Source organism: Aquarana catesbeiana, linkage group LG04, assembly GCF_042186555.1.
Source record: "Aquarana catesbeiana isolate 2022-GZ linkage group LG04, ASM4218655v1, whole genome shotgun sequence".
Taxonomy (NCBI): domain Eukaryota; kingdom Metazoa; phylum Chordata; class Amphibia; order Anura; family Ranidae; genus Aquarana; species Aquarana catesbeiana.
In genome coordinates this window covers 628,493,949-628,508,693 of record NC_133327.1, presented here as the reverse complement: position 1 = coordinate 628,508,693, position 14,745 = coordinate 628,493,949, and the positions used below count along the sequence as shown (strand labels likewise).

The 14,745-nt window shown below is 42.7% G+C and overlaps 1 protein-coding gene across 2 annotated transcripts in view; it reads left to right on the top strand.

The window, feature by feature from the left end:
- MARK1 (microtubule affinity regulating kinase 1) overlaps positions 1-14,745 on the top strand; it is a 229,339-nt gene that overhangs the window by 203,133 nt on the left and 11,461 nt on the right. Inside the window, exon 18 of one of the 2 annotated variants that reach the window (XR_012244007.1) lies at positions 1,837-2,422. Coding sequence is in view for 1 of the 2 variants with exons in the window: in XM_073628355.1 (XP_073484456.1) it covers positions 1,837-2,194 (358 nt within the window). In the remaining variant the exon portion in view is untranslated. Of the gene's footprint in view, positions 1-1,836; positions 8,210-14,745 lie in introns of those variants that run through there. The other variant, XM_073628355.1, reaches the window with a different exon arrangement.

Genomic DNA, 14,745 nt, shown 5'->3' with positions numbered 1-14,745 from the left:
CAGCATGGGTGAACTGGACAGACCTTACGACAAATTCAGTGCAGTAGAGTCAGGATCAATAGGTATTTTTCTGTATTTGCAGCATTTTTAGAGACAAAATTGATAGAATATGCATGCATTGTAGAGATGTGCTGCATATGTTTTTGCTATTTTATCCAGGCATGCACTTCAGCCACGGACGGTTAACCCCCTTCACGAGCAGGCCATTTTTTGCGATGCCGCACTGCGTTACTTTAACTGACAATTGCTTGGGCGGGTGATGCTGTACACAAATAAAATGTATGTCCTTGTTTTCCCACAAATAGAGCTTTCTTTTGGTGGTATTTTTGATCATCTCTGCGGTTTTTATTTTTTGCGCTATAAACCACAAAAGGCTGACAATTTTGAAAAAAAAAAAAGTATTTTTTTTACATTCTGCTATAAAACATATCCAATATAAAAGTGTAAAAAAATCTAATTTCTTCATCAATTTAGGCCAATATACATTCTGCTACATATTTTTTGTAAAAAAAAAATCCCAATAAGCGTATATTGTGCATTGGTTTGTACAAAAGTTATAGCGTCTACAAACTATGAGATATTTTTATGAATTTTTTATTTTTTTACTAGTAATGGCAGCGATCAGCACCTTATAGCGGGACTGTGATGTTGCGGCAGACAATTCAGACACTAAGTGACACTTTTTTGGGAAGCAGTGACACAGTGATCAGTGTTAAAAATTTGCACTGTCACTGTACTAATGACACTGGCTGGTCAGGGGTTAACATCAGGTGCGAAGGGTTGTGTGCCTAAAATGTGCTTGGTTACTGTAGGGGAGGTGTTTGTACTATGGGAAGGCAGAGATCTGTGTTCCTGCTTTGCAGAAACACAGGATCACTACCTTCCCTGCTGACATAATGGCGATTTTGCCTTGTTTGCATGGGCAGACCACCGTTCTGCTTGTTTCTTGAACAGTCAGCAAGTCCTGACAGACATTGTGTCTGCCGGACCCGCTGATTGGCTCCCGCTGTGTCCAATCACAGCCGAAGCGGGTCGCTGGTGGTGCGTGTGTGCGCCCCAGACCCCAGAAGTGCTGGATCACATACCTACGCAGGAGAGCCACCTCAGGAGTGTGTATATATACACACACATATACACAGTCGGCAAGCAGATAAAGTGTACCTTATGCCCAAACTATTTTGCAGTTTTGGAGTGGTGAGAAGTTAGAACCCCTGTCAGGATTTATGTCAGTCTTTCTGTCCCTGATGTGAAAATGTAAGATCTCTGTAGGATTTGTTTTAGCTTGTACAACTTTTATTAGAGTATATCTAAATCCAAGAACTAAGATGTAATATATTGCAGCTCACCAGTCTTTAAAGTGGATCTAAACCCTCTCCTATACCCAGTGACGTGAACGGCCTCAGACACAGAGAAACAAGTCTCCCTACATAAGTTTTACATGTTTATCTGCTGTCTTCAGCTTTCTATATACTTTAGAAAGTACACATCGTGTTAGAAATGTATCTTCCTGTTTCAGCAGTGGGAGGGTACTCTGGGCATACACTGTGTGTAAGCTGATTGGAGGAAAGTCACCGCAGAGGAACGAAGAAACATGCAGAGCTGTACTGTGAATAGACAAGCTCTCTTGGTGTTGGTGATATGAGATTGCGTGAGGAAACAAAATCAAAGTATGGAATTAAACAAAACCACCTTTTACAAAATATGCAGTTTAAGCCTTTAGCAAACTGGTTATATAAAGTTTGTTTAGACTGATGTTATTTTGTGGTTTATATACTTATTTTATTTTTGTTTCATTTCAAAAAGTTCTTAAACGTCCTTTTTTTGTTCTTCATTCAGGAGCACTTCTGGGGAGCCAAAAGTGAGCAGTGAAAGAGAAGACCCAAAGGATTCAAAGCCCCGCTCTCTGCGTTTTACATGGAGTATGAAGACCACCAGCTCCATGGACCCCAACGACATGATGAAAGAGATCCGCAAAGTCCTGGACGCCAACAACTGCGACTACGAGCAGAAGGAGCGTTTCCTGCTTTTCTGCGTCCACGGCGATGCCAGGCAGGATAGCCTTGTCCAGTGGGAAATGGAAGTGTGCAAACTGCCTCGCCTCTCCCTCAATGGCGTACGCTTCAAGAGGATATCCGGGACCTCCATCGCCTTCAAAAACATTGCGTCCAAGATCGCAAACGAGCTCAAACTGTGAAAACGTGCAAAAAGCTGGCAAATGTTCACGTCTGAATGTACTGCTCGAGCCCACGCTGCCGGGACGCAGATCACGGGCTTTTTCCGACGCCAGTAACGGGCATTACACCCTTTTTGGCACGCACGCCTTTCTCCTTTACGTCAAGATAATGCCCTTACTGCAATAAGGTTATACGTAGCGATAATCCGTTGTACAATTTGAGATTCAGCACCACTTTTACCGTCAACGGTGAGCAGCCTGTCGTGTCACATGTACAGGAAGACGATGCAGAAGTTTTCAGTACTCAGTCTATGTGGATAGAATTGTAAAATAGACAATTGAGTGCTTTCACACACAAAAAAAAGCAAATCTTGTATAGCTGGGTTTAGTTTTTCTGTACAGAGATCTATGTTCAGTGTTTTTTCCGTTGAGCTCTTCCTCTTAATTTTGCATATATATATATATAATATTTTTTTTTTTTTTTTTTTTATGTTTCACGTTTGACATGCTGAAGACGTTTAATCCCTAGACAGGATTATGAGCGTGGCCACAGCTCGGGGTTCATGTTTAGCAGCATGCAATGAGTGGAAGGGGTGGGCTGCTTATTTGGCAGCATGGCCAGCTCCATGTTTACAGGAACAGAGGATTATGGGGGAAAAATGCGGAGGTTGATGACCATGATGTTGGGGCCCTTCACTTTGGCAGCTGGTGCTGTGTTCATGCTAGTGTGAAGCAGACCCTTGGACCTCCTGATAACTACCCTATGTAGGCAAGGTGGTATGAGAAGAAGGATAATTCAGGGACTAATTTCTCACCTGGTGATAAAGTCTTTTATAAAAAAGTTATTGAAATAGCCATAAAAGTATAGTGCAGTACTGGAAGGGGCACTTTAACTCTCTCAGTGCCACAACTTAGTTGTAAAAATCAAGCATGGGCAATGGGGAATTTTTCTCCTCTCTCTCTCTCTCTCTCTCTCTCTCTCTCTCTCTCTACTGTATTCAATGCTAACCCACTTTTTACAGCTCTTATATTTGTCAACTGATTGCGCTGGGGTTTGTTTGCAATTCATTAGAGTCTGGGGTGAGAGGGAAGTCGCGTCATTTTAAAAACTTCATGATGATGTCATCACTGCACCCTATATTGTCACCTTATCCTCTCGCACTGTTTGGAGGCCTTTTAATGACCCCCTTGCTCCTCAATAAGCCTTCCAATGTCACAAGAGTACATGGCTTCTGACCACCAGTACTACTTGCCAAGAGTACCAGCTGCACCCCATTATGTGAGACCCCCCCCCCCTTTAAAATCGACTTCCAAAGCTATAGTTCTCATTTGCATACATTTTCCAGTATGTATGTGGAAGAGACACAACCCTGTAAAATAGAAAATCAGAAAGAGACTTGCTCAGAGCATCCTATAGACCTTTCGACTGGGTTCACATATTTGTGAATTGGATGCGGGTTTCCCCTGCATCCATTTCGCATGACATGCGCTCTCAATGGAGAGGTCAGGGGCGGGTGCGGAGCGGATTGCAAAAGGTTCCTGTGCGTGTTTGGGTCCGGCTCAGGTGTGCAAATTCAGACCTGAATCCCACCTGAACCGGTGAACAGACACACAACAGACCCCAGGCACAAACCCGCGGCCGCACATATGTGAACCCGGCCTTCATGAGCGATAGTTGGCCAGTCTGAAGGCACATCTAATAATGATACATCATGCCAGTGGGCCCAATAAATCCCTCACACCCAGTTTTCCTAAAAGTTCATAAAGCCAAACTCTTGAATGTTCAATATTAAGCACCTAGTACAAATATTCGTATTATTTAAAAAGTCTTCTTGAAACGTTTATTGGTTTGAAAGCATAGAGCCTTGGGGGGGAAAAGGCTTGTGTATCAAATATTCTTATAATAGTATTGAAATGCATTAAAGGGCCTAAATTAAAGTGTCACTAAACCCACATTGTAAAATATTATAAATAAATTCTGTATTACGTCCTGTTCATACTCACTCAGTCACTTATGAGATTTATTTTCTGTATTCTGCTAAAAAAAAAAAAAATTAGGTTGATTCTCCTAGAATCCCAGCTAGGGATTTTACAGCTGTGGTGGTAACTCTGCACATGCTCTGTTTTCAGTGAGTTTCTATGCTGAGCATTTCCTCCCTATCACTTCTGAGCAGCCCATGTAACTAGAGAATCACACATGTGGGTGTACACTCCTCCTCCATGCCCCCTAACCAGCTAAACACAATGGCCGTGGGATATTACATGTAGATTAGTGGTGGCTTCCCTCCCCTTATATCCTAAGACACAGGCTAGAGGGGCGTGACGCATCCTGTGACTGGCAGAAATCATGTTATTTCCACAAGATAATAAACATTTTTGTTTCAAATTTATATTAGTATGTCAATTTAAAACAGTTTTTGATATTATTTATTTTTAATCTGTATTCCAAAGGCTGTTTTTTTTTTTTTTAAATTTTGAACATGTGACCAGCAGCGATGGACTAGAAGCTCCTCCTGCTTATGTTTCCCTGCAGACAGGCTGGGAAAGATCTGGGTCATGTGACAGCTCTGTATCGATTAGGAAAAAGATGTTTTTATTTTAATTTAATTACAGTGCCATCATCCATATGAAGAAATAGAAGAGACAATGTAAATCAGACAGTGTATGTTTAGTATCACTTTAAGGCTTGACAGAGACCATCTCCTAATAGCGCTAAGAATGACCAGCTGAGTCTGGGGGCAAATTTGATGCCTAATATATTAGGGCCAGATTCACCCCCTGAAAAGAGTTGGATGTATCTGATGCTTTCAACCAATAAACATTGCAGAAATACTTTAACTAGTATGGACAGTGGTGCTATGTGCTCCTCATGACTCCTCAAAGAGATGATCATTGAGCGATTGGTTTATGGTGATCAAAGGGGTAGCAGTCTAGGACCAGAACAAGGGCCACATACACTATACGTTTACCACCAATCTGTTTTCTCGAAAGGAAAAAGCACTCCACTTGATATCCATTAGAACCAATTCCCACTTCTATCTGTCCAGCTCTACCACACACTTATGAGACTTAAAGTGTTACTAAATCCAGGACCCTGCATTCACTATATCTGGTCTCCCACAGTACACAGAACACGGAGATGCAATTATTTTATTAAATATAAACTGCTAATCATCTTTTCTAATCAGCAGTATATAGCAGTCTTGTGACTTCTATTAGTGTTCAGCCTAGCACTGTTTAAAGCTTGTAGGAGGAGTTTTCTGACTGTCCTATCAGACTTCAAGACCCCTGACCCTCTGTCTGGACAGTGCTGATTGGCCCTGTGCTGATCACATGCAGTCTCCCAAGAAAAAAAAAAACGCTCTAGCAATACACACCAAACTGAGCATGTGCAGCCTGACTCCATAGACTCTGTGCTATCAGGAAATTATCAGGGGAGAGTGGAAAAAAGGGGAGGATCAGAGAAGACAGGATCAAACAGCCTTTTTACACAATGCAGAGGATTAACCCTTTAGGTTCCACAGTGAGTATAACACACATGCTTTACTGCAGATACAGACTGGTTTTACTGTTGTGGGTTTAGTAACACTTTAAAGCCAAACTCTGGGCAATTATAGTAAGCCGTATCTGTAATTCACTCATTTAGCCATAAAATAAAATGCATTTCTAAAACTGCTGACAGAAGTACCCTATATCTGTCTTTATATTGAATTCCTATATTTCTTGCACAACAGGGCTCAGAGGAGGACCTTTAATCTTAACCTGTAAGTGCTGCATTGCACCAAGGAGGAGAAAGCATAGGGAGGATTTTAATAAAGCTGGCAATACACTAGTAGAATTTTCTTCCAAATTTTTTTTTTTTTTTTAATTTTCGTTTGATTTTCTGATGGTTATTCGGGTCAAATAACTGTTCCTTTTCAACTGCATTGACAAAAATCAATCCAAAGGAGCAGCATGGAAAATTTCTAACAATGTATGTGTTTTCATTACATTCATTCCAGAATTGATTGTAAAAAGCAAAGGAAATTTTGAGGTACTTTCCAACTACATTAGTAAATTCATCGAATATACTGAGAATTTTCATACAAATGTTTGTAGGGACTTTTGTTTGAAAATCTTCTAATATAGGACCAGCTTAACCACTTCAGCCCCGGAAGAATTTACCCCCTTCCTGACCAGAGCACATTTTGCGATTCGGCACTGCGTCGCTTTAACTGACAATTGCGCAGTCGTGCGACGTTGCTCCCAAACAAAATTGATGTCCTTTCTTTCCTACAAATAGAGCTTTCTTTTGTTGGTATTTGATCACCCCTGCGGTTTTTCTTTTTTGCGCTATAGACGAAAAAAGAGCGTAAATTTTGAAAAAAAAACGCATTATTTTTTACATTTTGCTATAATAAATATCCCCCAAAAATATATAAAAAAACATTTTTTTTTCCTCAGTTTAGGCTGATGCGTATTCTTCTACATATTTTTGGTAAAAAAAATCGCAATAAGCGTTTATTGATTGGTTTGCGCAAAAGTTATAGCGATTACAAATAGGGGATAGTTTTATGGCATTTTTATTAATATTTTTTTTTTTTTTACTAGTAATGGCGGCGATCAGCGATTTTTTTCATGACTGCGACATTATGGCGGACACATCGGACATTTTTGACACATTTTTGGGACCATTGTCATTTATACAGCAATCAGTGCTATACAAATGCACTGATTCCTGTGTAAATGACACTGACAGTGAAAGGATTAACCACTAGGTGGCAGTGCAGGGGTTAAGTGTGTCCTGGGGAGTGTTTCTAACTGTGGGGGGGAGGGGCTGTGTGTGGCACGTCACTGATCTCTGCTCCTGATCACAGGGAGCAGAGATCAGTGACACTGTCACTAGGTAGAACGGGGAGATGCTTGTTTACATTAGCATCTCCCCGTTCTTTCTCTCCGTGAGAAAACATAGAGTCCGCGGGACCCGCAACCCCACTCATGGAGCTTGCCACGGCCCCTAGGCCGCCTCTTAAAGGGCAACGTACAGGTACGTGATTCTGCCTGTATGTTCCCTTTTGGCGCAGTATAATCTGCGTGAGGCGGTCGGCAAGCGGTTAAGGCAGGCTATAGACCATGCAAATTTCTTTCCTGCAAACAAGAGTTGTAGGAAAGAAATTTCCACGATTCCCCCATCAACACAGACGGGTTTGACAGGGAACCCCTCCTGCCAAGCAGTTGTCTGCTCCGGGCAGGGGGGAGTTGTCCCCGCAGGTAGAAGACAGCGATTATCGCAAGCGAATTCGGCAGGCTGGTTGTACCCAAGTTGATTGATCGATCAACTTGGTACATTCAGCCTTCCCATAAATGGTTTGAATTCGAACCGTGTATGGCCAGCTTTAGTGTGCTGCTGCTCCTTTATTGTCTGCTGACAGGCTGGGGGACAGGTCAGTGACCAAGTACATAGGGTCCAAGTTATTGTACAGCAGCCAAGACAAAGCGGATGTTCAGAAGAAACATATTCTGTGTCTTGGCTGCTGCACACGTTTCCTTTACCTGCAGTGTAGAAAATACAAGTCCCATTGATGGCAGATAAAGCAGTTGAACATTGTACTTTTACTTGTATTTTTAGCCTGGAGTTCTACTTTTAAACAAAAACCTATAACATTTTAATAAAATCAGGATTGCTGTTATTTGTAGCTAGGAATCCACTGATAAAATAAAAAAGATTTTAAAAGTAGTGCCCGACCGCCCCCCCGCCCAAAAAAAAAAAATCATGGTTAAAAAAATTAATAAATCATTCCCAGCTGCTACTTTAAAACCCCTAAATACGTAGGGAAAACTATACTGACCCCTATACAAGGCACACAATCAGAGTTATTATGTAAAGGAATGCGTGGGTTTTTAATTCAGAGCTCAGGATTACTGTGCTACACTGTAAGAGTTGTTTTCGGATTTGATGAGTCAGACCATCAGATTAGTAACATAAAACTGCTTTTATTTTCCATCCCTGATCTCCTTTCCTCCTCATCAACATGTGAATTAAACTAAAAAAAACAACTTTTCGTTTTTTATTGCATAACTTATTTAAAGTCATCAAAGGGTCTTTGTGCTTCTCTATGCAATGCAAGCCAGATCATGGCTGGTGGGAGGGGCTGGCAGGGTGCTGAATTCCTCAGCCCTGATCTAAGCAGTGGGCTGGTACTTGGGAGGAGTTATGCAAATCAAAATGCCTTGATGGGGTAGATGTCAGTCTGGAGGAGTGGGTGTTCCAAGATGGACTATATTTGCATGCAGACTATCCTAGGTAAAACCTACATGTAACGCTCGGATCCTTTATGAATGGATTCCAAGAGGTGCAACTGTGGAAGGCTGCAGGGAAGCCTGGAGATTAGCTTTAATGTGAAATGTGGAAGTCTAGACGATCAGTTCAAATGCTATCCTAAACAATCGACCCACTGCACAGGTTTGTTTTTTCTTTTTGCTGATGACACAAATCTGAATTAAAGTGGATGTAAACCTCAGACATGAAAAATCATATCCTTCTAGAGTGTGTACCTGTCTCAATCCAGAGCATTATTAGCAGGTTATAGAATTGTGAGCTTTGAAGCTTATTGTATGCAGAGAATACTTTACTTTCATGGAGGATATCTTTATCATGGAACAGGAAGAGAACACAAAGGTGCATTAAGCATAGATAGACAATACATCCTGTTATATCAAAGAATATAAGAACTAAACACTATAATACCACAGCGCCACCTGCTGCATAGATAGGTATAATGCAGACAGTATTGTCAGTTTATTAACAACTTTACATTACATGATGTTGTTCTTTTCCAACAAGCACTTATGCCGCGTACACATGACCGGACTTTCTGTCAGAGTAGACTCTGACGGTCTTTCCGACGGAGTTCCGCTGAAACGTACTTGCCTACACACGATCACACCAAAGTCCGTTCATTTAGAACGCAATGACGTACGATGGGACTAGAAAAAGGAAGTTGAATAGCCAGTAGCCAATAGTTGCCCTTGCGTCGTTTTTGGTCCATCGGACTAGCATACAGACAAACGGTTTTCCCGATAGGAATTGAGTCCGTCGGAAAGATTTGAAACATGTTCTATTTCTAGGTCCTTCAGAATTTTAGAAAGAAAAAGTCTGATGAAGCCCACACACATGATCGGAATATCAAACTAAATTATTCTGTCGGACATTTCTGCTGGAAAGTCTGGTCGTGTGTACGCGGCATAAGTGTAATTTCTATCTGCTGCCTCTTCTTCTGCTATCGGCATGAATCACTTCTGACAAGTTTTCCTGACACCAAGAGAAAAAAGGTGATGGGAGGGATGAGCCTCAGCTCTGTTACTATTTGAAGGGGGGTGTCCCTTCCCTCCAATCAGAGCTCTCCTCACTGATGTAACTTCAGATCTCTGCCCCCTGCTTTTCAGAGCTGAGAGATCCTGTGTAAATTCTGCACTTTGAATGGATGTAGGGGAAAGGCAGCTGTAGATAAACGGGTACAACTTATGCAGGAGGAATTGTTTAGTATCTGTGTACCACCTGAGGCCAGTCGCTTCACTGGGTATATGTAAGGATTAACAACCACTTTAAGGTCTGACTTTGTGACCAGCATAGCAGACCCCCAGAGAATGTCATGCAAAGGTCTTCAGTTATATGCACTACAATCCATAGTTTAATTTCAATGTTTATTGATTTTCCATAAGAATACAACAAATGGTACAATTTTAACCCCCTTAAAGGGGGGGTCCACCCACACTGCCAAAAAAAAAAAATATTAAAAGCCAGCAGCTACAAATACTGCAGCTGCTGACTTTTAATACATGGCCACTTACCTGTCCCAGGGTCCAGCGATGTCGGCAGGGGACGCCGAGAACCCGCTCGGTTCTCGGCAGCTGCCGCCGCCATCCTAGGTGAGGGAATCAGGAAGTGAAGCGTTGCGGCTTCACTTCCCGGTTCCCTACTGCGCATGCGCGAGTCGCGCTGCGCGTCCCAAGTGGTCCCCGCTCTCTCCTGGGAGCTGTGTGTTTCCCAGGAGACAGCGCGGTGGGGACGGGAAGAGGCGTAGACTCCCATGGGAGTCTATGCCGGAAGTGGGTGCAAATACCTGTCTTAGACAGGTATCTGCATCCCCCTCCCCCCTGAAAGGTGCCAAATGTGACACCGGAGGGGGGGGGTTCCGAAAAGAGGAAGTTCCATTTTTGTGTGGAACTCCGCTTTAATGACCAGAGCATTTTTTGCAATACGGCACTGCGTCGCATGAACACACAATTGCGCGGTCATGCGACGTTGCACCCAAACTAAATTGACGTCTTTTTTTCCCCACAAATAGAGCTTTCTTTTGGTGGTATTTGATCATCTCTGTGGTTTTTATTTTTTGCGCTATAAACAAAAAAAGCGACAATTTTGAAAAAAGCAATATTTTTTACTTTTTGCTATAATAAATATCCCCAAAAAATATATAAAAAAACAAATTTCTTCATCAGTTTAGGCCAATATGTATTCTTCTACATATTTTTGGTAAAAAAAAAAAATCGCAATAAGCGTATATTGATTGGTTTGCGCAAAAGTTATAGCGTCTACAAAATAGGGGATAGATTTATGGCATTTTTATTATTTTTTTTTTTTTTTTTTATCAGTAATGACGGCGATCAGCGACGTTTATCGGGACTGCGACATTGCGGCGGACAGATCGGACACTTTTGACACTATTTTGGGACCATTGACATTCATACAGTGATCAGAGCTAAAAATAGCCACTGATTAATGTATAAATGTCACTGGCAGGGAAGGGGTTAAACACTAAGGGGCGATCAAGGGGTTAAGTGTGTCCCAACTGTAGGGGGGGGTGGGCTCACTAGGACATGACAGAGATCACTGCTCCTGATGACAGGGAGCAGTAGATCTCTGTCATGTCACTAGGCAGAACAGGGAAATGCCTTGTTTACATAGGCATCTCCCCGTTCTGCCTCTCATTGACGCGGTCGCGGGCCACCAGTGGACATGGAGTCCGCGGGCACGCCGCTGACGACCTGAGTGCGGCCGCTAGCCTGCGATGACGGAAGGACGTACGGGTACACCCATTTGTGCACCTGTGCCATTCTGCCGACGTACATCGTCGTGCAGCGGTCGGCAAGTGGTTAACGAACAATCCAAGCTTTTTCATTTCCATGTGATCTAATGTGTTGTACGGTTCGTCTTCTATATTGCTACTTATGGGTACCTTAGAATTATGGAAGCTGTCATTCTACCCAAAGGGTCTCAGGTCACTTGAGGCGATTTTGCCACGATTGTTGAGCGAGAGGATGAGCTACAATCGTGTCAAAAATTGTACGCCAAACGCTTCTGGCTCTGTGCCAAGATTTGTTACATGAGTTTTTTTTGGAGCGGAGGGAAGCCCATTGAAATGAATGGTGCCACTCCAAAAACGCTTCAATAAAAACACAAAAAAGCGCTACAGCAGCTATCGTTTTGCTACGCTCAGGTGTGAATGGAGCCTAAATTGTTATTGAAAGAAGCACTAGATTAACAGCTGTAAACACGGATATCTTTTTCTATATGTCCTGTACAGTCTGCCTTTGTCTGAATTCCTGTGTCTAGGGTCCTGGGAATAAGCTGTCAGCTTTCGGGTGACCTCTGACCTCCCCAAGACACTACCACTAAAGTGTCAGACTTAGTGCAAGTCCAGCAAAATACATGGATATACAGCTTATATAAGGAAGCCTGGCTGTATAGATTCCTGCATGACTGGTTCTCTTTAAAGAGATCCTGTCACCAGGCCATTCATTTCAACAACAGTCTTCCCATTAGATTATATGTGCATGTTATTTACCTGTAAAATTGTGTAGACCTCTAAAGGTTGGAGACTGGCTGGGTGCCACCATCTTTGATGTAAGCACCCCCTATAGCAGGGGTGCTCAACCTGCGGCCTTCAGCTGTTGCGGAACTACAAGTCCAATGAGGCATTGCAAGGCTGACAGTTACAAGAATGACTCCCAAAAGCAGAGGCATGATGGGACAACAGCTGGAAGGCCACAGGTTGAGCACCCATCCCTCTTCACTCCTTCCAAAGCAATTACATAAAAGATTATGTATGGGGAGGAGGGGGTGGAGGAGCTGGGCCAGCACAGTGAGTGGTCAGACACTCCCAGAAAAGGAGGGGGCAGTGCTAGGGAATTGACTAATCTGATTTTTCTGCCGCGTTCACAGGCACAAGTCAATAGAAAGGAAAAAACACTGCATTTAAAATGCTTGTTTAATTCTGCAATATTTTAGGTTGGTGACAGGGTCTCTTTAAGGGTGGGAAGCAAACACCAATGAGGTGTTGGGTTGTCAGATCACCTTTTTTGTTATTTCAGAAACTTCCTTGAAGAAATTAGTTGCTCCAGACAGTGTTCAGACAAAAAAAAAAAGCTGAATCGTGTTTACAGTGTTGTAAATGGTAAATAGCATAATATATCAATTTATGATAAAGTTTTAGTTTAAATGTGCATTATTGGCGTTTATCGCCTAATATATGAAACTTTAGAATGGGTAGTGGGGGAGGGGGGGGTTGTTCCTCCACATATACAGTACAGGGTCCTAGGGCTGTGTTTGCAGAGCCCTCTAGTGGTGGGAAGAGTTACATTTTTATATTTTGGCTGTTTCCGTTATATCTTCCGGTGTTTTCGAAGCTAAAAGCTTTAGGGCCCAGTTACATTCTTGCGAACGTTAGCACATGTGCATTAACACGCATTATGTTAAGGTAGCCCATTGAAGTGAAGGGATTGTCAATGCACCCTGATGTCCCCAAAATTGGATGTGACCCTTATTGTGTAGTGCATTGCCTTAGAGGTTCTTCATCTTAGAGAAAAAAAAATAAGTCAGCAGCTACAAATTTTGAATCTGCTGACTTTTTTTTAATAAAAGGACACTTGCCTGTCTAAGGATCCAGCACTGTCCGCACCGGGGCTGGTTCTTTGCCGGCCTTCGCGTCCCCAGGGCTGCCATGCCAAGTGTGGAAAGCCAATTGTGACTCTTTGCAGCTTCTCAGCTGGCTTCCCATTGGCGCTTTGTGAATGGTCCCGCAGTCTTCTGAGACCGTTTGTCCCAGAAGGCTGTGGGGGAGAAGTCTGAGTGGATACCTTTCAAAACTTGGTAAAAAAAAAAAGAATTCTATGCCAAATGTGGGGGCGGGGGGGGGGGGACCTTGTACTCTAACGCCCCGAGCTTGTTGTCGGAAATTCCGACAGGGTTTAGGCTCAATCGGACATTTTCCGTTAGAATTTCCGACAAACAAAATTTGAGATCTGGATCTCAAATTTTCCGACAACAAAATCCGTTGTCGGAAATTCCGATCGTGTGTACACAATTCTGATGCACAAAATTCCACACATGCTCGGAATCGAGCAGAAGAGCCGCACTGGCTATTGAACTTCAATTTTCTCGGCTCGTCGTACATCACCGCGTTCTTGATGTTCGGAATTTCCGACAACATTTGTGTGACCGTGTGTATGCAAGACAAGTTTGAGCCAACATCTGTCGGAAAAAAAAAAACATGGATTTTGTTGTCGGAATGTGCGATCGTGTGTACGCGCCATAACAGTGGGAACCACTGTCAATATACACTGATCACAGGCTGCAGCCACTGATCGAGAACATTTTTCCAGCAAGCCCATTCACCACAACTCGATTGTCAGATCAACTTTTGTCGAGTTGGAGCGGGCCACACCTGGATCAAAATTTGTCTGCTCCCTGCTGAACCAGCCAAGTTTTGTTCCATCTATGGTCAGCTTTAGTGTGTTGGGATGCCGTTCAAAATGAATGGCACTGTAACGCATGTAATGTGCAAAACTGCAACAGGGAAGTGTAAGTGGGCCCTTAACCTGCATTCACACCTAAGCAGAGTGTATTCTTGGTGATTGTGAAGTGTTGTCAGGCGTTTTCTTACAGTGTTTTTGCATTTGTATCAAGCTTCAGGGTCTATGGGGCCAAGAACACTTGAATACGCTCAGTAAGGCTCCATTCACATAAGTGCATCTCTAAAGTCGCACGATTTTGAGTGCGTCTTTGAAGCATGACTTAGATGCAACTTTATTCCGATTTTACATTCTCTGCATCTTTTGCACCAAAGTAGGGCAGGTACATTTTCAAAGTTGCTAGATTTAAATGGGTGCCATTGAAAAGAATGGGCTGTGGCTTTGTCATGCAACTTTGATGTCCAAAGTCTCATTACAAGTCGCACAGGTCTGAAGGGAGCGTAGCGCTCTTGTACTTTGTTGTGCATAGGGTGACTTGATCATACAAGTGTGAACAGAGATGGTTAGAATGAGATTCTGTGCCGCTCATGTGTTTATATGCCATTTGTTTTAAAGTATACTTGTCACTTCATTGACCCCCAACAAATAGCTTTAATGGGTTAGTTCACCTTTTCAGAAAAAAAAAATGAAAAGGTAAACACCCCTCCATCCTATCACGTAGCCCCTACTGTATTTCCCTCCATTGGTAATGAGCTGTCAAAACCCACTTAGTGTAGTGGTCCGGGGATTGAAATCCATGATCTTCTTTCCCCTTCTTTGTGCAGGGTTTCTGGGACAGA